At 42.9% G+C, this 27,549-nt stretch overlaps 1 protein-coding gene across 1 annotated transcript in view; it reads left to right on the top strand.

The window, feature by feature from the left end:
• NTSR1 (neurotensin receptor 1) overlaps window positions 1-27,329 on the top strand; it is a 281,156-nt gene extending 253,827 nt beyond the window's left edge. Inside the window, exons 3-4 of the mRNA XM_069751164.1 lie at window positions 12,194-12,284; window positions 21,830-27,329. Coding sequence (XP_069607265.1) covers window positions 12,194-12,284; window positions 21,830-22,082 — 344 coding nt within the window. The 3' untranslated portion in view covers window positions 22,083-27,329. The remainder of the gene's footprint in view (window positions 1-12,193; window positions 12,285-21,829) is intronic.
• Window positions 27,330-27,549: the final 220 nt, after the last annotated feature.

Raw genomic sequence — 27,549 nt, 5'->3', positions numbered from 1 at the left:
ATAATAGGCAGTATATGGAGAAAACACCAAACAAAAGTTCAAAATTGGTGTGAAAATGTCACTGAACCACTTCACAACTAAATATATATAGTTTTGGTAAATGGTATTATCATTTTTTTGATGAAATTCGGCAGGAGCTTAAAGAGCAACGTCACTGGGCCCGCCTCCACGCAGTAGAAACTTGCTGTGAGATAAAAATTCAAAAATCACACCAAAATGGTGGGCGGAGTGTGTCACAGTACGGCACGTTTCTGATTGGTCGCTCGCAGCAGGCAGCAACCAATCAGACACTGGACACTGTTGACGTCACTTATCTCCGGACATTAGCTCCGGACATTAGCTTCGGACATTAGCTCCGGACATTATCTCCGCACATTAGCTCCGGACATTAGCTCCGGACATTAGCTCCAGACAAAGCCACGGAAGTTGGCACAAATTGCAGGAAGTAGTATTCTAGGCAATTAATCTCCGGACATTAGCTCCGGACATTAGCTCCGGACATTAGCTCCGGACAAAGCCACGGAAGTTGGCACAAATTGCAGGAAGTAGTATTCTAGGCAATTATATATTAGATATATATAGAGGGAAAAAAACAAATTTTTCTGAAAAAATATTTTTGTGAAATGTATATTTGTCTGTGTTTTCACATGGCCGATTCATGTACATGTGCTGCTGTGGTCTTTTTTATCTGTGTGTTGCAGTTTGCAGCTTGCACGTGTTCACATTGGGGGTGCTGATTTGTTTTTTTTCCTCTATTTGTATGGATGTGGCAGCATCCAGGCTTATCTTGCACTCCTCCCATTGACCTTGCAGGTGGCGGTAATCAACTCTACCTGCCCATAAATTGTAGGTTTAGCCCAGAGTGACATGTTTGTCCGAAGTTGTAGGCTGGTGGCCCAAGAGTGGCATGTACAGTAGAGTAGGACCCATCAGGGGGAGATCACCTTGCCGTGGCTGATGGGCACACATGAATTGGCCAATTTATGCCAATCTCCATTTTAACTGTAAGTTTTATGAAAAAAGAAATTTTTGAAAAAATTTTTATGAAAAAATATTTTTGTGAAATGTATATTTGTCTGTGTTTTCACATGGCCGATTCATGTACATGTGCTGCTGTGGTCTTTTTTATCTGTGTGTTGCAGTATATATATATATACTGATCTTTTACAATATAAAAATCACAAAAAGGTTTTTCATCCATACTTTCTTGGAAAATTCTTCCAGTTCTGTAAGATTCCTGGGTCATCTTGTGAGTCGCTCACCAGGGCAGTGGAGATACTCGGTATCGGGTCCAGTCGCAGTTAAAGGGGTGGTCATGGTGGCAGCGACCCGGTCCATGGCCATGGGCACTTAAGTAAAAGGGGAAAAGGTCTTTAAAGGGTTTTAATAAAGTTTGTGGTCGTGACGCGACCTGTGGTTCTCTGTCAGAGGGGACCAATGCTGTTTAAAGGGGTCCTCTGGGGCAATGTTACTGCAGCAAAGATGGTGACGCTTCCCACAGGAGAAGCGGGGTCCCAAGAGCTCCCAGTGTGCTGGGCAGGGATGGTTTATGCCGGCAAAGGACACAGAGTTGTAACGTCTTTACCTGATTTACTGGTGGTTGCAGGCCACAGTCCAGGGTACCAGGAACAGGTGGTGATATGGTCCGGCCGGCCTGGAGGCAAAGGTGGATCCCTCTCCTAGGTGAGGTCTGTAAGCCTTCCTACTCACGCTAGTATGCGAGGTCCTTGCTGCCTGTGGCTTCCATACAAAGTCCTCTCTCTCTTGTCCTGGGATAGTTACCCATGTGGGCAGTGTGAGCCTTTTTATAGGGTCTCTACCACGACCTGGGCTCCTAGTGTACTGCTGCACCTTCAGGTGTGGGTGCAGGCAAATTACATAAAGTCCTATGCCCTCTGGTTCTGCCGTGCGACCTGGAGTACAACACAGCCTCGGGCTCCCGGTGTCCGGTTCCTGCGCTTCGGCTCAGAGGGTGCCCGGTCACAGTTCCCCTCTAAGCCCTTTCCTTCTCCTGTGCTCTGTTCCTCTGATGCTCACTGACATTACAACCCTTCAGGTTATCTTCCTTTTTCCTGGAGCTGCAGCACAGTCCTGGCTGCATGGCTCTACTCTCTTTGCTCTCCTTCCTCTCTCCTCAACTGACTCTCCAGACTGATCTCACTCCTCCTCCAGACCAAAATACTTGAAGCTGGGGAAGCTCCCCTTAATCCGGGGTCAGAGCTCCCCCTTCTCGCCTGGATTCAGAATGTGTTGTATGTAGGTTCGTTACCTGGTAAAGGGAATCCTCCTTGCCTCCATGCATATCACCCTCCCTGAAAGGAAGGCAGCATCACTCTAACAACTGGTTACCTGGGTTGTTGCACTTGCATGCACTGCTATTTTGAAGTCTAGCCACAGATTGTCAATGATGTTCAGATCAGGGGACTGTGAGGGCCATTGTAAAACCATCAGCTTGCGCCTTTTGAGGTAGTCTATTATTGTGGATTTTGTCACATGTTTAGGATCATTATCCATTTGTAGAAGCCATTATGTTTGCATCAAGAAATTGTTGAAATTTTATGAAATCCATTCTTCCCTCTTCCCATGAAATGTTTTCTGTGTCATTGGCTGCAACACAACCCCAAAGTATGATTGATGCACCCCCATGTTTAATCGTTGGCAAGATGTTCTTTTCCTGAAATTCTGTGCCCTTTTTTTCTCCACACATACCTTTGATCATTGTGGCCAAAGAGTTCTATTTTAATCTCATCAGTCCACAGGACTTGTTTCCAAAAGGCTTATTTAGATGTTTTTTTGCATACTTCTTACACGGAATTTTATGGTGAGGATGCAGGAGAGGTTTTCTTCTGATGACTCTTCCATGAAGGCCATATTTGTGCAGGAGAGCACTCTACCACGACTCGAGAGTCTGCTAAATCTTTCTGAAGGTCTTTTGCAGTCAAGTGGGGGTTCTAATTGGCCTCTCTAACAATCATAGGAGCGTCTTCCAGCTCTTATCTTGACCTCCTCTGTTCCTGTTAACAGCCATTTCTTACATTTTGAGCTGAGGTAAGGGCAACTTGAAAATGTTTGCTATCTTCTTATAGCCTTCTCCGGCTTCGTAGGTTTCCACCATTTTCATTTTCAGAGTGCAAGGCAGCTGCTTAGAAGAACCCATGGCTGCTGGTTTTTGGCACAAGGTTAGAGGCGGCTGAGTTTTTATAAAGCTCAGGAATTTTCATCACTTGGCCTTTCTGAACGATGATAATGAACAAGTCATAACACCAAACAGGTTAATTAAGGCCTCAAACCTTTGTCAAAGTTATCTGACCACACAAATCTCCAGAGGTGACCACATTATTCCATTGGCCCATTTTCCTTTTTGAAATTTTTAAAATGTAAAAGATGAAAATGTCTATTTTTTTTGCCTAAAATACAAAGGAAATGTGTAATCTTTAACTTTAGTCCTTTTAAAGATAATTTCATTTTCAACTTGCTTTACTGTTCACAATAAAAGTAATTTTAACCAGGGATGCCCAAACTTTCACATGTCACTGAATATTTCAGAACCTAAGATAAAAACTAACTGAGAAAATACCCTGTAGTAAGTAAATAAATAGTACTAGTACATGTAAATAATATAGGGTACTTCGTTAACATTGTTTTGATTTAAAAAAAAAAACGTAAAAGCCATTCCACCATGACAAGATGTACCCCAGTCAGGATGGTAACTAACTCTTGGGCTATGTGCACACGTAGGCCGGTCCTCTGTGGGTTCTCCCGCAGCGGATTTGAAAAATCTGCAGGGCAAAACCGCTGCGGTTATCCCTGCAGATTTATCATGGTTTGTCTTGCGGTTTCCGCTGCGGGTTTTACTCCTGCACTTGTTTTACTATTGATGCTGCATATGCAGCATCAATAGTAATGTTAAAAATTAAAAAAAAAATGGTTATACTCACCCTCTGATGTCCCGATCTCCTCGGCGCTGCACGCGGCGGTCCGGTTCCAAAGATGCTATGCGAGCAGGACCTTTGTGACGTCATGGTCATGTGACTGCGATGTCACCGCAGGCCCTGCTCGCATAGCAACCCTGAGACCGGACGGCCGCGTGCAGCGCTGAGAGGTGAGTATATCATTATTTTTTATTTTAATTCTTTTTTTTTACCACAAAAATGGCTCCCAGGGCCTGGAGGAGAGTCTCCTCTCCTCCACCCCGGGTAGCAACCGCACATTATCCGCTTATTTCCCGCATGGTGGGCATAGCCCCATGCGGGAAGTAAGCGGATCAATGCATTTCTATGTGTGCAGAATCCCTGCTATTCTGCACAAAGAAGTGACATGCTGCGGGTTGTAAACCGCTGCATTTCTGCGCGGTTTTTCCTGCAGCGGTTTGCGGTTTCCCATTGGTTTACATGTTTACTGTAAACGCAATGGAAACTGCTGCGGACCCGCAATAAAAACCGCAGCGTGTGCACATAGCCTTGTAGTTCACCTCATTATGTGTCACCAGTGAAAATAGATGAGGGCAGAGCAAGACCTGGGTCCCGATTGTTCAGACATGTGCCCATGGAAAGCTATATAAACAAATCAAACAACCCAAAAAAAGGGGAGCCATGCCCCTTGTTTGTACAAAGTACAAAAACTAAACAAAACCCAAAAAATGTAGCCTGGCTCAATTTTTGGAGGTTTTTGCAGATATATTTTGCAGACTATTCATGAGATTTCTTAAAATGTCATGCTATTTGCTGTTACTGTAAAACACCAAATCTCCTGTGTTTTCGCAACATGGGAATTTAGCGTCAAACACCCAGAAAAAAAGTCCAAGGTGACTGTAAATTGGAGCGTAAAGTACAGATTGTGCGTTAAAGTTTTAAGTTGCTCATATTTTTATTGTATTATGAACACAGACAGCAGCGGATTCCTGCGTACACTGGCAGAACCACCTCAGGTATATAGCGACTATTAGTGTGGCACCATTTAGTCTTTGATTATGAGCACCATGGTAGTTTAACCATTACATTGCACAGGCACACTTTACTTCTATCACCATTATAACTCCTGTTGGAGTTTTTCCACCCACAGTTTTTTATATTTCCTGGAATAGATACTGATGTAGCATAATAGAAGGAATGTGGTTTTAGATTTGTTGGCTCTTTTTCTTTTTTTGTATTGCACTTGGTCACTTTAGTTGGCAGATTTTGCACATCACATTGTGTGGCATATATATAGTATTTGGTTTTTTATATATAGATTTTTAGCCAATAATCTAATTCTAATTATTCCTCTCCGATATAATAAGTTATTTACAACGACCACTTTATTCTAACACATTTGGTGAGGAATACATATACACATAGATAACCATATTTTAAAACGGATTTAGTGTCTTTTCACATCTTTTCTGGTTGCACTTGTCACTTTATTTACTATATTTACACAGTTGTGTACACAATCATACATTCCCTTCCTTTCTCCCCATATATATTATCACATAAAATACTGTGCCTATTCCTTTTTATTATCTTTTTTACATATATTTTTCTTTTCTTTATTAAACTTCTAGTGCAGCTGTAAAATATTTATTTCTGGAGACGTATATTTTACCCTGTTGGTGGTTCTAGTACTATAAAGAGATACATATATAGTCTTTTTTCTCATATATATAATCTGTCAGTGTACGCGTTTTATTAATAATTTTATATTTTTTATGTAATTTTTGCTTGTATAATGGATTGATTAAATTTTCTTATTGATATGTAATCATAGGCACCCTAGTAATAAAGCCATATATTTTTCACATTCCCCGCCTCGGTCTGATTTAGCATTAATTTGTTCCATGGTGTAATACGTTATTTGATGGACAATATGCGTCTCATTTAATCTTTACCTTATATCTATGAAGCCTTCCTGGGCAACCTCCATGATGGTTTCCCAGCATCTCTTACAGTGGTGTTTGCCACCTTATTGCTTCATGCCCAATGGTGTTTGACACCTTAGGGTATGTGCACACGTATTCTGGAGGACTGCGGCTTTTTCTGCAGCGGATTTGGAAAAACCGCAGTGCAAAACTGCTGCGTTTTTTCCTGCGGATTTAACATGGTTTCTACTGCGGATTCCGCTGCGGCTTTACACCTGCAGTTTTCTATTGGAGGTGTAAAACCGCAGCGGAATCCGCACAAAGAATTGACATGCTACGGAATGTAAACCGTTGCGTTTCCGTGCGTTTTTTTCCGCAGCATGTGCACTGCGGATTTTGTTTCCCATAGGTTAACATGGTACTGTAAACTCATGGGAAACCGCTGCGGAAACGCTGAGGATCCGCAGCAAAATCCGCAGCGTGTGCACATACCCTCAGTCTCTTGTGTTCAATGTTTTTTTTCACCCTGGCCTCTGGTGTCTAGGATTGTTTGGCTCACTGATCTTTGGCAACCAATATTGTTTGGCATCTAATCCATGATATCCAATGTTGTTTGGCATCCTAGTACACAGTGTCCAGTAGATCTGTTATTACAGTCCTCCAAAATATTCGCACTCACATGAACTTTCCTTTATAGGGTTATTCCTAGTAATCCCATGAATGTAACTCCAGGAACCCACCTCTGCAGAGCGACCATTTTAAATGTAGTGAAGCTGTGCATTCTTGGCTTTCTCTGGCAGTCCTATAGTCAATGAATAAGTCAAAGGTCAAGCATGCATATTTGCAGCCTATGTACTTTGTGCAAGCCTGATTAATTGGTCCCTTACAACTTAAGAGATAGTGTACAGGACAATAACAACATGTCTACTTTCCTCAAGAAATATCTCATCTACAGGCAATGTTTGGTTTCGCCACTTTTCCTCCATCTTAATTAAGTTCAGCTGCAATACCACATACAAGCTGTGGTCAGGGGTGGCGCAATTTCTTGACCAAGCAGTTGTGTTTTTCTGTGAATACCTTTAAGATTTCATGCATAGCAGATACCAGACAGGGCTAAACATTGCTAAATACTTTTCTCAACTTGTAATAAACTTAATAATCGTCCGCCCGGATCCCCCACTGGGAAGAATCATTCATCTCCTCCCCATTTAATAAACTGCTTAATACTTTGTAGTAAGGCTTTGCATTCGACATCCTTTGTGTTTAACTTAAGCTTTTTAGTCTGCATAATCAATTCTCATTTACCCAGTTCATTCTTTCAAGTCGCTCTCTGAAAACCAATTTGTCGTTTTTTTATTTTTTTTTAACAATGTTTTAATAATAATGGTTAGGGATAAATTATTTCAGACATGAAGCAATTAACTCATGGAGGAGAAGAGCGGCCTCGCCAGTATGATGTTGGGAGAAAGTGCAGAAAATACTGGTGAAAAACCAAGGAAAAAAGCAAAAAAAAAAATTCCTTCTACAATCTTCTCTGTCTTCACCTATGGGAGGAACGCAGACAAATTCTTTGGGGCTGATTAATTAAGAGGCGCTTGCCACTTTCTAAATTCGGTCCATCTTTTTTGTGACGTGCGCCTCACCAGAAATACTGTTCTTGGCCTTTTTTACTTTGACTGCCGTTGATTTTTTTAATAGGGTTTTTTTTTTTTTTTACGATTTTGTGACGTTTTTTCTCTCTTTAATTCCAGTTAACAATGAACTCTAATGTTTTTCGAACAAAAACACTGGCAAAACACACAAAAAGTCTTCCCATTGACTCTTAGTGGAAAATATGAAGCGAGTGGAAAATGAGTGAAGAATGGATCGGTAATTTCTTTTAACCACTAGGCATCTTCAAAAAACCTGAAGCTGACAAGACACACAGGAGCTTGTGCATTTGAAAAGCAAGTTGTTTTTACAAAGAAATGAATATGTTCAGTCTTTTGTGCGTTTAGGCAGCGCTTTTTCAGGGGGCTTCGGAATGCACGTTGTATGCACTTACATCAATATGCATCAAAAAGGGCATTGACACAGGTTGGCAAAGTAGTTTCGACACCTTACAATTGCTAGTTGGGCAAAAACTGACAAAGTCTCAAAGATGTCTGTGAATCATGTATTTGTTATATGAGCAGTTCACATGTTTCTCATTTTTACAAACTGCACGTCTACAAAAAATGTTGGATATGTACATTTATGATTGGAGTCACAAATCAAAATTGTCTCCATACAAGTCTATGGGTCCATGAAAATCACGGACAGCACACAGATGTTGTCCGTGTATAGTCCGTGATTAACATTGTAATGGATAGGAGAAGCTTTGTCGTTTAGTTACGTTTTCATCTGTGATCGTAAAAACTGACACCTGGACCAAATAGTAGTAAAAATTGGATGAAAACACTGATGACACATACCTTTTATTTGTGCATATGAGAAAAAACATCCGTGTCTGAATGAGGCCTATCAGGCCATTTTTGATAAAGCCCAGCTGAAGCCAGTTCTCAAGTGAGCCACTTAAATAACAATAAATCCCTACAAAACAAATATCTCACACCTCCAAGGAATAAAATATAATATTTTTTATTGATACATTTTAAAAGATTGACATCATGATATCACAAATATTAAAAGGAATCAAGGGAATACAAAACATAAATGCGGACATACATAGGCAAGGGTTTCCAATGTTGAACACAGGGATCCATGCCATCAATCTTAAATAAATAAAAAGAATGGGTTAATATGCAGCATCAAAGGGTGCATATAATATACCCTTATACATATAATAATAACAATGACGTTATCACAGGTATAATGTATGGAGCATGTTTACCCAAATACCACAAGGATGACTGCACCTCAATGCACGTTTCGCCTGCTGCACGTTTCGCCTGCTGCTTTCTCAAGGGTGAGAAAGCAGCAGGCGAAACTGGCATTGGAGTGTGATCATCTTTGTGGTTTTTGGGTAAATAACGCTGCACATTAACCCATTGTTTGTATTTATTTAATATTGATTAGAGGCATAGATCCCTGTGTTAATTTGATACCCTTACCTATGTATATCCTCATTTATGTTTTATATTCCCGATTCCTTTTAATGTATATGATATCATGACGTCAATATTTATTAATACAATTGTTATATTTTATTCCTTAGAGGTGTGACATATTTGTTTTGTATGGTCGTATAATTAATTTTGCGCTTCTTGATTCTATATTGTTTTTGTGTATAGGTTCTCTGAAGTATCCAGAAATATGAAAAATCAAAATTGGGCTTACCCAGGATTTATCCTGAAAAGGAAAATTGGCTACTGCTGTATGGAGTCTTTTGCTTTCTCATGGATCCTTACAACTATACTTTACTATATTTTCAACTTGGGGAGACAGAGGCGAGATTTATTGTGACATAAAACTTTCATGGACTGAAATACGGGACAGCATTGGGTGAAGATTAATTCAATGGTATTTCGCTAGTTACTTGTCCTTTAATACATCAGAGCTCAACAAAATGGCATGAAGGTCTGGTTAAGATAAAGGAATTATTTTGCCATCTTTGTGATCAAACTACGGTATGTCCAGTATGTCTCTGTGATCTGACTCTCCATCTCTGCAGCGCTCCAGCCATATACCAGTCTGTGACTGTAGATATAGCGCAGCCCCCAGCTGGACACCTGCTAATAGAAGGAGATGGTGAGAAGTCAGATCTCCCAGATGTCTCTTCAGTCTTCATCTCACTGATTTTCAGTCTTTCTTCTACAGGCAAGAATAGCAAAAAATTCAATTTTCTCATGATCCAGTCTAGCAGCAAATCCCATAGTGCAATAATTTGATTTCAAATCCGGCATAAACTGATGAAATCAATACTTTGCCCAAGATTATCTCACTTGCCTTCCTGACACTTCCTCTTATACTGTTGTTATATATTTTTTCTTTATCCCCCTCTGGTTTACAACTTGAAATCTTTATATATAAACCAGTCAGACAATGCACTGGAAACAATAGACTTAAGACATATTACTCATCATTATGTGTGTATATGAGAAATGACACAGTTTCCGGCCATTATATGAGTTGTGTTGTGCATTTATCAACAATTTCCCTTCTGCATGTCTTATCGCTAATTTCCAGTTGTCTCTGAGCTGCTGTGAGTTCTCCCACATATATCACACAGACATAGAGCATTCCTGCTCTCTTCTCTCTATGTAGGACATCATAGCATCAGCACCAATACTAAGCAGTGTAGCTGTGAATCCTACACTGGGGATTAAATAAAACTCTTATTGGAATACAGCAGCACCCACTACCTGTTCATAGCTTTTTCAAATTGTTTTCCTTCTTTTGATACACACTGTATATAGATTCCATATGATTTAATTATCGTTTATTCCTCGGGCTTAGCCTCACGTGTTGCACCAGGGCCGAAATAACCTTCAAGCTCTGCTGGGCAGCATAAAATAAAGAGGGCAGGAATTGGGTAATGACATGACCAAAAAAAAGATTAAAATTGTACATGCAATAATATAGTGAATTACTGAATGCATTTTCCTACTTTTTCCACTCTTGACCATGTCTTCTATTATAGTAATGTATCATTAATATAATAAGGATCAGGATATCGTATGCTGCGGTTCAGAATTTCCGTGCCTGTAAGCGATCAGCAAGATGGATGTATTTATCATAGCAGTTCACTAAGTAACAGAAGTATCTTGCTAGACTAGACAATCTATAAGTATTTACCAATGCAGAAAAGCAGGGTAGGCTTTACAGGTTGGCAAACTGAGTATTACCCATGAACAGGACCAACCTGAGCATGGACCATATGGTTCTTCACTGCCATGGACCAGCAGTCACTTTACCATTAGTCCGTTTACTATTAATGAATTGTATGGTGGTATTATTTTTACTGTGAATTTTAGATTTTTTGTTTGGCCATTGCCAGTATTGTGTGAAAAATGTATGGTAGTTTATAGGGTTGCTGTATAGTAGCATTGTCTGAACATTGTATGAAGCTCTTATTTAGGCATTGCATGGCGGTAATATTTCTACATTCAATGACAGTAATGTGTAGGAATTACATAGCAAAGCAATGTGGGCACTAAAGGGTGAATAGTAGGAATTGTAGTAAAGTGCAGGCATTATTTGTAATTATTTAGTACGGTAATTCTTTTTTGGACAAGTAAAACTTTCAGGATAAAGTACCTATGTACTGTATTTTTAAGTTATGAGACCAGAGGCATGGGGATGGGGTGGGGGATATTTTGCTTAATGCACAGGACCCAATTTCCCCATAAAAATATCACTCATATAATTTTTGTAAGATTAGACTACTTGCAACCACTTGGCCAGATGAACTCCAATTCCTTACAAGGAGCTACATGAAGAGTTAATGAAAAAAGATTTGTAAGGGTCTGATCGTCCAGCCACGTCAATAGTTCAAGAATCTCCACTACCTCCTGGCATATCTGGATCTTCCTTTGGTTAGTAGATCTTAAAGGGACACTGTCACCTGAATTTGGAGGGAACAATCTTCAGCCATGGAGGCGGGGTTTTTGGGTGTTTGATTCACCCTTTCCTTACCCGCTGGCTGCATGCTGGCTGCAATATTGGATTGAAGTTCATTCTCTGTCCTCCGTAGTACACGCCTGCACAAGGTGCAATCTTGCCTTGCGCAGGCGTGTACTATGTAGGACAGAGAATGAACTTCAATCCAATATTGCAGCCAGCATGCAGCCAGCGGGTAAGGAAAGGGTGAATCAAACACCCGAAAACCCCACCTTCATGGCTGAAGATTGTTCCCTCCAAATTCAGGTGACAGTGTCCCTTTAACCATCATCATGAGTGTGCTAAAAGGCAAAGAAGATGATGTGCAGGGCCCACTGATCCGAAGAGGTACGAAGGATGCTGACACGTTGAAGGAGGTTTGCAGGGCTTTTATCAAATTCTCAACATGGCCATTAGGCCAAGGTCGTACAAATCTTTTTCATCAACTCTAAATACATTTACTGAAGGGGTTACACATTGTTTCTATCTGCAATACAAGTAACTGCTCCTTAATTCTTCATTGGTCAGGAAATGGCAGGAGCATATATTGTACAATGTGATATAATGCAGCTTCAAGACTATTGGGAATAGGTGCAGGAGCAGAGATTGGATAAGGGACCGCAAACTTATACTGGTGGTCTCTGATTTGTGGTTCTGGAGATGCTGCCAAACTGCGATTCCCTGCATCCTGGAAATTGTAGTATTAGAGATCTCTGATTCAGCTTGACATGCATGATGATTTGGGAGCTTCATTCTGTCCTTCTCTTTGTTCTCCAGGTGTGGTAGTCATTGCCTTTGTTGTCTGCTGGCTTCCATATCATGTGAGGCGTCTCATGTTCTGCTACGTACCGGAGGACCTTTGGACAGAGTAAGTACAACTATATCTCTGTTTCAAAGAAGATAGCCATTAACAAAAATACTAGGACTACTAGACAAACGGTAGAAGTCTAACTAAAGTTTGACATCTACACCAAACTAGGATGATGTTGACATCAGCATCATGATCTACAGTTTTTTGCCATTGCTAGATTCCCAATGAGCAATGTTCTGCCTCACGCAAACATACAACAATTCTTAGCACTCCTTTACAGCTTCTACCACACCAGGCGAGACATAGATTGAAGACCTTATCGACTACACATACTCTTAGAGAAGTAGGGTCATGTCTGACAAATATATTCCCACACTGTTTCACGCAAGGAGAAATCAAATTTCACTCACCTACTACATTTGGTTGGAAAAGCCATTTAAAAGCTTCTATAAGATCTTCATTATAGTCCCCCAAACTACTCTCAGGGTGAAAAGATGCCAACATTATTTTCATTTATTTATTATGCTTTGCTTCTATAGCCCTATCATATTCCACAGCGCTTTACAGACATTAACATCACTGTCCCCAATGGGGCTCACAATCCAAATTCAATATCAGTATGTCTTTGAAGTGTGGGAGGAAACCGGAGACCCCGGAGGAAACCCACGCAAACACGGGTAGAACATACAAACTCCTTGCAGATGTTGTCCTTGGTGGTATTTGAACCCAGAACCCCAGTGCTGCAAGGCTGCAGTCCTAACCATGTTGCTCTATAACATAGAGAACTCTAAATTGATAACATGTTGTCAGAGTTTAAGGGACACTGTCACCTGAATTTGGAGGGAACAATCTTCAGCCATGGAGGCGGGGTTTTTGGGTGTTTGATTCACCCTTTCCTTACCCGCTGGCTGCAATATTGGATTGAAGTTCATTCTCTGTCCTCCATAGTACACGCCTGCGCAAGGCAAGATTGCACAGTGCAGGCATGTACTACGGAGGACAGAGAATGAACTTCAATCCAATATTGCAGCCAGCGGGTAAGGAAAGGGTGAATCAAACACCCAAAAACCCCGCCTCCATGGCTGAAGATTGTTCCCTCCAAATTCAGGTGACAGTGTCCCTTTAACATATTGTTAAGGTTCGAGTTCCCGCTTCTGCACAGGGGGAATCTCGAGCCACCTCCGCTGCGGTCTCCCATTCTTGTCCAGCCGCAGTGGAGTCTGCTCAGCAAGGACGTCGGTCCCAGCGTCTTGCTCATTCTCACTCTGTTCTGAGAGTTACTGCTGCTTCTCCAGTCTCTGCTATTAAAGTCTGTGCTGGTCAGCAGCGAGCGGACTTCTCTGGGACTAAGTCCTTGTCTGCACGTACTGAGCATGCCCAGCGTAAGGTCTCCCGTTGGAGATCGAGGGTCATGTGCTCAGGCTCTGCAGCACATTCCATTGGTCCTCTTGGCAGGTCCTAGAAGGGCAAAAGTGCTGTGGCCACTTCCTGTGCTGCTGCTATATAAACTGCGCATGACCGCACGGCCATGCGCTAGTATTGTCAAACAATTGCTAATGTGTGTATGTTGTGAGTGCAAGTCGTCCTTGGATACCCCTACCCTATAGTATGACTGTTCGCGGAAGGTGTATGGCTGCTACCTAGCGCCCGACTTATCCTACAGCACTAGTCACACATTATAGCGTCCAGTTGCTGTGACCGCCAGTACGGCGCCGTGCACTTCCTCTGTGCTTTCCTTACCCAAGCCTGGGTGGTTAGTGGCGTTCGTCAGTGCGGCACTGCATGCTCTTCTGTTTCATTTCACACCCAGTTGCGGTGTTGCGCCAGCAAGGGTCTAACGGACTTCAATCCCAGTTGGGGTTGAGTTCGCTGACTACTTGCTCGCGCTTTAGGTGTGGTACCGCGGTCCTGTGCCTTAACAGGATTGCTTCTTTCACGCTGGGTGAGGTTAACCCACGCGTGTATACTCTAGTGTACCGCCATATAGTCTGCTAATTGCTAGCAGCAGGTTTTCACCTGCACGGTGGACCCCGGACTGCGAACGCATCTATACCATCTGTCTTGGTGCGTTCCGCCAGTCCTAACAGAATACTAGCGCCAGGGTCTGGCTAGTAAAATGGCGGACGACCAGCGTTTACAGCGGTACATCCAGCAGCTGGAGGGAAGGTTGGCGGCTCTTGAGCGTTCAACCTCAGCTGTGGATGTTACTGCTGTCGCTGTTCAGGCTGCAAGTGTGGCTGCAGCTACCTTGTCCACTGCCGCTCCTGTACCGACGCTATCTCGCCTCCCGCTACCAGAGAAATTTTCTGGTGACAGTAAGTCCTGTAGGGGTTTCGTGAGTCAGTGCTCAATACATCTCGAGCTTCTGGCCTCTCGTTTCCCTACAGAGCGGGCTAAGGTGGGCTTTATAATTTCCTTATTGTCGGACAGGGCGTTGCAGTGGGCTACGCCGCTGTGGGAGCGTGGCGATCATGTGGTGCAGAGTGCTCCGTTATTCCTGAGCACTCTGAAACAGGTCTTCCTAGGACCTCGTGTCACCCATGACACGGCGCTCCAACTGTTGGCACTGACTCAGGGCTCGTCCTTGGTCAGCCTTTTTGCCGTCCATTTCCGCACTCTGGCATATGAGCTGGAGTGGTCGGATAAAGCCCTTATCCCTATATTTTGGAGGGGGCTGGCTGACCACGTTAAGGATGCTCTGGCCACTAGGGAGATTCCCGCCACACTGGAGGAGTTAATAGCAGTATCTACTCGCATTGACCTCCGTTTTCACGAGCGGAGGTTAGAGCGAGCCCAGTGTAGGCAGAGGTTTCGGCTGGCTCCCACCTTCGCCAAACCTTTGGAATCTCCAGGAACCTAAGGTGGTGTCACGAGCGGGATCTAAGTCCCAGACCGCTCGTGCACTCCAGGGTTGCCATGTTTGCCAACAGTCAGGACATCTTGCCACCAGATGTCATCAGCGGTCGAGGAAACGTCAGCGTCTAGTGGTAGTAGGTGGAGGTGCACTAGACACTGCGACGTTTGCCTCCAAATTGTCGTTTAAGGGGACAATTACCTTTGGCTCATCCTCCCACTCGGTAGACCTCTGCGTGGATTCTGGGGCGGAGGGCAATTTTATGTCTTCTGCCTTCGCCCAACGTCACGCAATACCCCTGGTTATGCTATCTCAACCAGTAACGGTACGAGTGGTGAATGGGTCGACACTCCCCGCACAGATAACACATCAGACCATCCCTGTTACTCTGTCCCTGTCGCCATCCCATCAGGAGATTATTTCTCTGCTCGTCATTCCTGAGGGTATTGATGAGGTCCTGTTGGGGATACCTTGGCTACGGTACCACTCTCCTCACATCGAGTGGTCCTCAGGCAGAATTCTGGGATGGGGTGAATCATGTGGGGGTAGGTGTCACCGAGAGTGCGTTCAGGTTGCTACTACTGAGGTACCCGCAGATCTATCCTCTCTCCCCAAGCAATATTGGTCTTACGCAGACGTGTTCTCCAAGAAGGCGGCGGAGACCCTTCCGCCCCATCGCCCCTATGACTGTCCTATCGATCTCTTGCCTGGTGCGGAGCCTCCCCGGGGTCGAGTTTATCCATTATCTCTCCCGGAGACGGAGGCCATGTCTCAGTACATTCAAGAGAATCTGGCAAGAGGGTTTATCAGGAAGTCAGTGTCACCTGCTGGGGCAGGGTTCTTCTTCGTGCAGAAGAATGGGGAGCTACGTCCCTGCATAGACTACAGGGGTCTTAACGCTATCACCGTTAAGAACAAGTATCCTTTGCCCTTGATATCTGAGCTCTTCGATAGGCTTCGGGGAGCAAGGGTATTTACTAAATTAGATCTGCGGGGTGCTTACAACCTGATTCGCATCCGTGAGGGGGACGAATGGAAAACGGCGTTTAACACCAGAGATGGGCACTATGAGTATCTGGTGATGCCCTTCGGGCTCTGTAATGCCCCAGCCGTTTTTCAAGACTTTGTCAACGACATCTTCCGGGATATGCTTTCCACCTCAGTTGTAGTCTATCTGGATGATATTCTCATCTTTTCTCCAGATATTGACTCCCACCGGAGAGATGTTGGCAGAGTCTTCGACCTCCTACGGGCAAACTCTCTTTACGCTAAGTTGGAGAAGTGTATGTTTGAGCAGGAGTCTTTGCCGTTCCTGGGCTATATCATCTCCGCCCAGGGATTGGCTATGGATCCTGCCAAACTACAGGCTGTGATGGACTGGCAAGAGCCCCATTCTCTTAAAGCGGTGCAGCGCTTTATGGGGTTCATTAACTATTACCGCCAGTTCATTCCCCACTTCTCAACTGTGGTAGCTCCCTTGGTAGCCCTCACCAAGAAGGGAGCGAATCCTAAATTGTGGTCGGAAGAGGTCTCCAAGGCCTTCACTTCTATTAAGTCCCACTTTGCTAGCGCTCCCATCTTACATCGTCCCGATGTGGATAAGCCATTCCTAATGGAGGTGGATGCCTCGTCCGTTGGTGCTGGAGCAGTCCTCTACCAGAAGGATGCTCAAGGTCGGAAGCATCCATGCTTCTTCTTCTCTAAGACTTTCTCGCCAGCGGAGAGAAACTACTCCATTGGGGATAGGGAGCTGCTAGCAATGAAGTTGGCCTTTTCAGAGTGGAGACATCTTCTGGAAGGTGCGCGGTTTCCCTTCCAGGTTTACACTGACCACAAAAATTTGGTCTACTTACAGACAGCCCAGCGGCTAAATTCTCGCCAAGCCAGATGGTCCTTGTTCTTTTCCCGGTTCCACTTTTCTCTTCATTTTCTCGCCGGGGAGAAGAATATTCGTGCTGATGCTCTCTCTCGCTCCCTTATGTCAACTGAAGAGGAGGAAGAGGAGCCTCGGCTTATTGTTCCCTCTGAGAGCCTGAGAACCGTAGCACCGGTTTCGCTTGAGTCTGTGCCTCCGGGCAAGACTTTTGTGCCCATTAATTTGCGACCGGAGGTTCTCTCTTGGGCTCATTCGTCCAGAGTGGGTGGACACTTTGGGACAAAGAAGACATCTGAGCTACTGGCGAGGACGTACTGGTGGCCGCATATGGTCCGGGATGTCAGGGATTATATTCTGGCGTGTGTCTCCTGCGCCAAAAATAAATCTCCGCGTCAAAGGCCAGCTGGGTTGCTCTATCCCTTGCCGGTGGCAGATAGGCCCTGGGAGATGGTCGGGATGGACTTTGTCGTGGGTTTGCCCAAGTCTCGCAGCTGTACCATCATTTGGGTCATCACCGATCATTTCTCGAAAATGGTGCATTTGGTGCCGCTACCACGGTTACCTTCTGCACGGGCCTTGGCTGCGTTGTTCATTAAGCACATCTTCCGCCTACATGGTATGCCTGACAAAATTGTCAGTGACCGGGGTCCCCAGTTTGCGTCTCGGTTCTGGAGAGAGCTGTGTCGTCTTCTCAGTATTGAGTTGAATCTCTCTTCCGCTTATCATCCCGAGACGAATGGGTTGGTAGAGAGGGCCAACCAGACCTTGGTCACATACCTGCGACATTTTGTTTCAGCCAGGCAGGATGACTGGGCATCCTTGCTATCATGGGCAGAGTTTGCGCTGAACAACGCCGTAGCCGACTCCACTGGACAAACCCCATTCCTCCTCAACTATGGTCAGCATCCACGGGTACCTGTGCCTATGCCCGTGTCTTCCGCAGACTCCAGGGTGGCAGACTGGGCTGTGGAGGCACGGGATATTTGGGACCGCACTCAGGATGCCATTCGGGCCTCTAAGGAGAGAATGAGGTCCTCCGCCGATGCTCATCGGCGCCCCGCCCCGTCCTTTGCTCCTGGCGACTTGGTGTGGCTCTCCGCCCGTAACATCAGGCTGCGAGTTGAGTCCACTAAATTTGCTCCTCGCTACTTGGGTCCCTTCAAGGTCCTCGAACAGGTTAATCCTGTGGTCTACCGTCTGGCCCTTCCTCCACGCCTTGGTATCACCGACACCTTTCATGTGTCCCTCCTTAAGCCCGTATACATGTCTCGGTTTTCTGAGTCATCTGCTGGGACATCGGGTTCGTCTACGGACGATTTCGAGGTGAACGCTATCTTGGGGTGCAAGGTGGTACGTGGCAAAAAATTTTTTTGGGTGGACTGGAAGGGTTACGGCCCTGAGGATAGGTCCTGGGAGCCTGCTGAGCACATTCGGGCTCTGCAGCTCATTGCTGCCTTCGAATGTAGCGAGGCCCAAGGAGGGGGGGCCATGTTAGGGGTTGAGTTCCCGCTTCTGCACAGGGGGAATCTCGAGCCACCTCCGCTGCGGTCTCCCATTCTTGTCCAGCCGCAGTGGAGTCTGCTCAGCAAGGACGTCGGTCCCAGCGTCTTGCTCATTCTCACTCTGTTCTGAGAGTTACTGCTGCTTCTCCAGTCTCTGCTATTAAAGTCTGTGCTGGTCAGCAGCGAGCGGACTTCTCTGGGACTAAGTCCTTGTCTGCACGTACTGAGCATGCCCAGCGTAAGGTCTCCCGTTGGAGATCGAGGGTCATGTGCTCAGGCTCTGCAGCACATTCCATTGGTCCTCTTGGCAGGTCCTAGAAGGGCAAAAGTGCTGTGGCCACTTCCTGTGCTGCTGCTATATAAACTGCGCATGACCGCACGGCCATGCGCTAGTATGGTCAAACAATTGCTAATGTGTGTATGTTGTGAATGCAAGTCGTCCTTGGATACCCCTACCCTATAGTATGACTGTTCGCGGAAGGTGTATGGCTGCTACCTAGCGCCCGACTTATCCTACAGCACTAGTCACACATTATAGCGTCCAGTTGCTGTGACCGCCAGTACGGCGCCGTGCACTTCCTCTGTGCTTTCCTTACCCAAGCCTGGGTGGTTAGTGGCGTTCGTCAGTGCGGCACCGCATGCTCTTCTGTTTCATTTCACACCCAGTTGCGGTGTTGCGCCAGCAAGGGTCTAATCGGACTTCAATCCCAGTTGGGGTTGAGTTCGCTGACTACTTGCTCGCGCTTTAGGTGCGGTACCGCGGTCCTGTGCCTTAACAGGATTGCTTCTTTCACGCTGGGTGAGGTTAACCCACGCGTGTATACTCTAGTGTACCGCCATATAGTCTGCTAATTGCTAGCAGCAGGTTTTCACCTGCACGGTGGACCCCGGACTGCGAACGTATCTATACCATCTGTCTTGGTGCGTTCCGCCAGTCCTAACACATATATTGTTTTTTTCTCTTCACCCACATATTGTTCACACCATGACATCAGGTATGCCAAATTAAAGTTGGTCAATGTCCCTGGTCATCCCTCCATAGGAATCTGTACAACCTGAATTATAATAGTAGCCACTTTTAGACAAAAGGGATGAGCATGCGTTATCCACTGAAGTCTATGGAGTTATGGATTACGTGAAGGTGCACAGAATTCCACCAATGGGCGATGTTCTAGTAAGGTCATATCCCTTTACTAGTGTTACAAAAAAAGGTAAAACTCACTGATATGTTGCAGTGGTGTTTAAAATGTATTAATGGCAGTCCATGAATTGTTAGGTAACGTTTCAGTCAATACCATGACGGTCCTCAAATAATTGGACTGTGATAGAGTAGGAGGCATAAATAAATAAAATAAAGCAGCCATTGCAAAATGGGACCTCTGCACCATCACATCAATGAAAGTCCCAATTTGCCATCGCTGCCTCATCCTATAAATAAATCCCCTATTTTATCTATCGCAATCCCATTCTCTTAGGAAGTTTACTACTGTATTATATTACCAAAGTATTGCCTACCAACTGATGTGATGTATTGGTAGTAAAATTGGGCAGCACGGTGGCGCAGTGGTTAGCACTGCAGCCTTGCAGCGCTGGAGTCCTGGGTTCAAACCCCACCAAGGACAACATCTGCAAAGAGTTTGTATGTTCTCTCTGTGTTTGCGTGGGTTTCCTCCCACATTCCAAAGACATACTGCGATGATAATGTGTGCAAACTGTAAAGCACTGTGGAATATGTTAGCGCTATATAAAAAATAAAGATTATTAATAGATTTTAAACACCCTGTAAACATGTATATGACTGCATAGTTATTTGCAACACTGATCATAGGGAGTCCTGAAAACATTTGAGCAACTTACGGTACTTCAAAATAAATAGTTAAAAGCATCAACCTACAGCTCTGGTAAATTTGTCCAAAAACAGCTATCAGAAGGACCTTGTTTTAATGCATGCACCTTGCCAGTGAGAGTGGTGGAGGCCCTCTAGGACCCTTAAGTTGGTGGAGGCCCAAGGGTATGTTCCCCCTCTAGATTCCCTAGATTCCATTCCTGAGGAGTATTGATATGGTACTACTCGAAATTCAAACTAGAAACCTGACAGAAATTTCCCATGAAGTCTGAAAGTGTGCCAGCTGGCAGCTTAATGATTGAACAACCTCTGCAGTGCTGGTGTTCACAGTCTGCTGAGTTTTTTAACAACTAGAGGTATTGAAAACGCTCCTATAAATCACAGGTTGAACACCACTGGACAGGAGAACCTCCTTATTAAATCACTGAACACCTTTTGCTGTGTGTTTGAATTGTGCCCAATACCAGTTGACAAGACAAGGTGTTGGTCAAATATTGAGGAGCAACACAAGCATGTGGCCAGCAGCCAATGTCGAACTCTGTCATCACTGTATTGTGTCAGTGCTTATTAAATCAACTACGAAGGAAAATTGAATATGAACTAGAACCAGTGAAGTAGTGGAACCCATTTTTCAATCCACCAAATATCCCACAGTGCACACTTATTACTGTTTTTTTTTTTTAGCTCAATGGCAGATGAGCAATGACACAGAGGTCAACATATATATAGAATCACGTTGAACATTTTCCAAACATCCACTTAAAATTTTTAATTTCATTAATTTAATAAGATGATGGAATTTCTTCAATTTTCTTTACTCCTTCCTTGCTGGAAGATTACATAATCAGGAGTTCTGTAGCAGTAAACCTCATAGCCTTGGTCTAACACAACATCGTCTTAACATAGTAATAACATAAAATAATCTGTTAGATCAGTGTCTAACAATTGTAATAAGGCTTGGTGTTCGGGTCAATATCACATATTTACATGTAGAGTAAAGACATATTAGAGGAAGTTTGGAACCACGAGGCTTAACATTACATTACCAAGGTTAAGGTCAATGTGTAAGTCAGAGTCATCGGATTCAGCAGTCCAGTCTATTGGTTGCAAAATTGACATACATTCTATACTGCTTTGCTTTGTTACATGGCAAAAATTTGGTATGGACAACTATTTCTCACCCCAAATGATTCCTATTACAGCCACATGCAGAAGAGGTGATCACACTTTGATGTGGCTCTACACAATTAAGTAATAGTTGGTTCTAGAGACAACCAAGCAAAACTTTGTAGATAGAGCAAGCCTGGGAAGGACTGGTGTTCAGAAGGGGCCACCTACTGTAGGTATATTGAAGGCCTCAGGGCACATGCTCATTGTGCAAATATGATCTAGATTTTCCCAACTGAAGACCTCGGAGAAGGATCTTTCAACATCGAGAGAGCAGTCTTCACACTTTACAAGCTCCACCATCAAATCTAAAATACTAGTTTTATATGAAGTAACTATTTTTTTTGTTATTCACAGTGAACTTCATGACTTCTACCACTACTTCTACATGTTGACCAATGTCCTCTTCTACGTAAGCTCTACCATCAATCCAATACTCTACAACCTGGTATCTGCAAACTTTCGCCAGATATTTGTTTCTACCCTCAGTTTTTTATGCCCACCATGGAGAAGGAAGAAAAAGCACCTCGGTTTTACCAGGAAATCCAACAGTATCTCTAGCACCAACCACACATTCTCTACCCAGATCACCAGAGATACTCCATACTGAAGACAACATAAAGTCATCTTCCAAAAGTTTCATAACTTGAGCTTCTAAAAGTCCATGGTTCTCATTGTCAAGATCGTCTGGAGCATATTTTGTGAGTTCAGGCTCTGGAGACATCAATCTTCTTCAGAAGATAAACTCATTTATCTCCAAATAATAAATATATATATTAGACCCTTCGCACAAAACTGTAACCGGCAGAAGCCATGTCGTCTCGAAAGTCCTCTATAGACACATGGATGCATGAGTTATGAATATAGTATACATTACCGTGGTATTTATGTGGAAGGATCTCTACCTGACAAATCTTGCACAGGTCGTAATGAATATGTTGGGTGTTCTATTCATGATTTCTTGTAGTTTACATTGCTTTTGGATAACAACCAATATGGCTGCCATTCCAGCTTCCAAGAGGGTTAACACTCAGCTTTACAAAACATCCAAAGGTTAAATTTATTTGCCAATTAATGCAATAATATGAGCATTACAGCTTAAATGTCTTATGTCACTAGGATTGAAGCCAGCCTCGGTCCTGCTTGAGAAAAGCTCTGGTGATCAGCTTCAGGGAAAATGTAGCATAGCATGCTGATCTTGTAATACATGGACCAGAGAATAAAGGCTTGGTTACAAGTGCTAAATCTGTAAAAAAAAAAAAAGTTAGCTAACTATGACAAGACATTTATAGACCTGGTCTCATATGGAGCAGAAGAATATTTGGGCCCATTTGGCTTCAGGGCTTGGATACAAATACAGCATTTGTACCTCCTAGTCCCCTTCTGCTCTTTGTAAGGGTACCGTCACACAGTGGCATTTTGATCGCTACCACGGCACGATCCGTGACGTTCCAGCGATATATCCGTGACGTTCCAGCGATCTCGTTGTGTCTGACACGCTCCTGCGATCAGGGACCCCGCTGAGAATCGTACGTCGTAGCAGATCGTTTGAAACTTTCTTTCGTCGTCTAGTGTCCCGCTGTGGCGGCATGATCGCATGGTGTAACAAAGGTGTGCACGATATTGTATACGATGTGCGCATAGTAACCAACGGCTTCTACATCGCACATACGTCATGACATTATCGCTCCAGCGTCATACATTGCAAAGTGTGACAGCAGTCTACGACGCTGGAGCGATATTGTTACGATGCTGGAGCGTCACGGATCGTGCCGTCGTAGCGATCAAAGTGCCACTGTGTGACGGTACCCTTAGTGATTTAGAGGATTGCACTCAGTGGGGGACCAATCACAATTTACATCTAAGTAACCTAATAGGATATAAGGAAAAGGGGTTGTCATAAACTCCTTTAGCTAGACAGATTCCTAATGTACAAGAGGTTGTTGACAACCCTCAAGATGCTGGATAGGAGGCAATATTGTTTGTCACATTCCCGGGAGCTCTTGGTGTAGTCATTCTACAACATGGTAGATTTCAGTAGACCAGAAGTTTTTTTGTCTAGGGGGGACTAAATTATTGAATTGTTTTTGTATATTATTCATGAGACTTTTATGTTACAGTCACTGATGTGAAGTATACCAAAAAGGACTGTGAATCTCTAAACCTGAGGAACCCGCAGGCAAAGATGTTCTGTCAGTAATGCACAGACAGATGGCGATAGGGTTTGCTGTATCTGCCTCACCAAGCCATCCATTAATGTGAATGCCAGAACTCTGTAAATAACAGCTGACGGAATAAGTCTGGGACCACTGATCTGCACCCTCCTTCATCCGCTCTGTAAATACTAGCGGAAAAATCCATTTTGGTACAGTAAACAGTAAGCCTATGAACAGGAGGAGAGGATGTACAGGGGGAGGGTAAACCAAGGTGAGTATCACACTGCAATATTACTGCATATTGTAAAGGTTATACAGGTGATACAGACTTCACTCTTTATAGTAGTGGTCTCCAAACCGCTGGTATGAAGAGAGTTGCATTTAGGCAACATAAGATGTGCTATAGGTTTGAGACATCTGCTTTATGATATCTTGACCTTCCCTTTCTCCTGCTATGATCAGTATGATCTGATAAGACACAAAATGGTACTGGGTTTTAGAATGAGATTCTCTTTCAGATTTTTTTTTGAAACTCAAAAACAACCAATGTCATGTTAACAATTGTGGAAAAAGCTTAGAATGCAATTCTAGTCAATAATGTAGGATTGCGATAGCAGCTATATTCTTAGATACATTGAAGGCAGTGTTATAGTATTTATTTTACATAGGGGCAGTATTATCATACTTATAATCTTGTAAATACGGTCAGTATTATAGTAGTTGTGTTCTTGTATATAAAGGGCAGTATTATACAACCCCTGGCAAAAATTATAGAATCACCGGCCTCGGAGGATGTTCATTCAGTTGTTTAGTTTTGTGCCATGTCTGTGATCTGCTTTTTTTCTACAAAATTAAAGTCATTTCAACTGGCAACTTTCTGGCTTTAAGAAACACTAAATGAAATCAAGAACAAAAAATGTGGTAGTCAATAATGGTTACTTTTTTAACCAAGCATAGGGGATAAATTATGGAATCACTCAATTCTGAGGAAATAATTATGGAATCACCCTGTAAATTTCCATACCCAAAAATAACACCTGCATCAAATTAGATCTGCTCGTTAGTCTGCATCTAAAAAGGAGTGATCACACCTTGGAGAGCTGTTGCACCAAGTGGACTGACATGAATCATGGCTCCAACAGGAGAGATGCCAATTGAAACAAAGGAGAGGATTATCAAACTCTTAAAAAAGGGTAAATCATCACGCAATGTTGCAAAAGATGTAGGTTGTTCGCAGTCAGCTGTGTCTAAAATCTGGACCAAATAGAAACAACATGGGAAGGTTGTTAAAGGCAAACATACTGGTAGACCAAGGAAGACATCAAAGTGTCAAGACCGGAAAGTTAAAGCAATATGTCTCCAAAACAGGAAATGCACAGCAAAACAAATGAGGAACAAATGGGTGGAAGATGGAGTCAACGTCTGTGACTGAACTGAAAGAAACCGCCTAAAGGAAATGGATTTACATACAGAAAAACTAAACAAAAGCCATCATTAACACCTAAACAAAAAAAAACAAGGTTACAAGTGGCTAATGAAAAGCAATCGTGGACTGTGGATGACTGGATAAAAGTCATATTCAGTGATGAATCACGAACCTGCATTGGGCAAGGTGACAATGCTGGAACCTTTGTTTGGTGGCGTTCCAATGAGATTTATAAAGATGACTGCCTGAAGAGAACATGCAAATTTCCACAGTCATTGATGATATGGGACTGCATGTCAGGTAAAGGCACTGGGGAGATGGCTGTCATTACATCTTCATTAAATGCACAAGTTTAAGTTGATATTTTGGACACTTTTCTTATCCCATCAATTGAAAGGATCATTTTTCAAGATGATAATGCATCCTGCCATAGAGCAAAAACTGTGAAAACATTCCTTGAAAAAAGACACATAAGGTCAATGTCATGGCCTGCAAATAGTCCGGATCTCAATCCAAATGAAAATCTTTGGTGGAAGTTGAAGGAAATGGTCCATGACAAGGCTCCAACCTGCAAAGCTGATCTGGCAACAGCAGAGAGAGTTGGAGCCAGATTGATGAAGAGTCCTGTTTGACACTCATTAAGTCCATGCCTCAGAGACTGCAAGCTGTTATAAAAGCCAGAGGTGGAGCAACAAAATACTGGTGATGTTTTGGAGTGGTTTTTTGTTTGTTTGTTTGTTTGTTTTTCATGATTCCATAATTTTTTCCTCAGAATTGAGTGATTCCATAATTTTTCCCCTATGCTTTGCAAAAAAAAGTAACCATTACTGACTACCACATTTTTTGTTCTTGACTTTTTTTAGTGTTTCTTAAAGCCAGAAAGTCATGTCTGTGATCTGCTTTTTTTTCTACAAAATTAAACAACCGAATGAACATCCTGCAAGGTCGGTGATTCCATAATTTGTGCCAGGGGCTGTAGTAGTTATATTCTTGTACATAGGGTAGTATTATAGTAGTTATAGTCTTTTACATAGGGGCAGAAGTTTAGTTCTTGTACATAGGAGACGTATAATAGTAGTTATATTCTTGGTCGCTACTGTAGTAGTAATTTTCCTGTACATAGAGGCAGTATTATAGTAGTTATATTGTTGAACATAGGGGCAGTATTATAGTAGTTATATTCCTGTATATAGGGACAGTCTTACAGCATTTATATTCCTGTACATAGGATCAGTATTAGTTCTATTATTGTAGTTAGGAGCAGTATTATATTAACTATTTTCTTGTACATAGGGGGCAGTATTATTGACGTCACATTATTGTACATAGGGGAGGGTATTATATTATTTATATTCTTGTACATAGGGCCGGAATTATATTAGATATTTTCTTGTACATAGGGTGCAGTATTATAGTAGTTATATTCTTGTACATAGGGGCAGTATTATAGAAGCTATATTCTTGTACATAGTGGGCAGTATTATAGTAGTTACAATCTTGTACATAGGGACAGTATTATAGTAGTTATATTCTTGTACATAAGGGCAGTATTATAGAAGCTATATTCTTGTACATAGTGGGCAGTATTATAAAAGTGATATTTTCTTCTTGTACATAGGAAGTAGTTAGTTCTTGGTTCCTGAAAAGGGAAAAGAATGACAAAGAATGACCATGACATGCATAATAAACACATCATTTGTTGCAAAATCTATTTTAAGGATCAGTACTGACTGCAGTTGCACTTTAACCTTTTTCCTTGACACTACACTAACATAATGTATTTATTGTCTTGATATTGGGTTATTTTAGATTTATCTATCATTGTGTGCTATAGTGATATTTTTCATTCTGCCATTAGTTGGGCTTATTATGTTTTTATTTAATTGCATTGACCTTTGTTTGTGGGGTAAGAGAGACTTTCACTGTGCATGCATGTAGCAGGACCCATGTATTGAGCGGTGTTGTCTGATAGATATATCCTTACAAGGAGCAAACTAAATAACCAATACAGATTTGTCTTGACTACTGATCCCCATAGCGGGCTGTCCAGGCCGGGCGCTCTCTGGTTATGCCTCACTGTACAGACTGATCATACAATGTGTAAAGTTGTGATCCTCCATGTTTTGTGACTTTTGCTTGCATTTCGATACTTGCACTTTATTTCTTCCGCTCATCTTGTTATTTATGTCAGATCAGATGGGTGTTGATGTTGATGTTAATAAATATGTATGTTCAGCGTCCTGTCTAATAAACGTGAGAGACATTTGTAAAGTAACTGACTTGATGGAGACATTTACTATGGAGATTAAATCTTTTTTTATGCTTCATTCATTTTTTTCAGTACAGAGAAGACGTGATGTGCGCATCCTGCTGTGAAGATTTCCGTACATATGCTTCCTCTAAGTGGAGACATGTTCTCCCTGTGAGCTTAGAAATCCAATGGTCTGTTTATATATCTATATACTATAACTCCCAACATGATCATACTAGAATTC

This window comes from Ranitomeya imitator, chromosome 2 (genome assembly GCF_032444005.1).
Source record: "Ranitomeya imitator isolate aRanImi1 chromosome 2, aRanImi1.pri, whole genome shotgun sequence".
NCBI classification, from domain to species: Eukaryota; Metazoa; Chordata; class Amphibia; order Anura; family Dendrobatidae; genus Ranitomeya; species Ranitomeya imitator.
The sequence above is the reverse complement of the archived record's forward strand: the minus strand, read 5'-3'. Positions and strand labels throughout refer to the sequence as shown.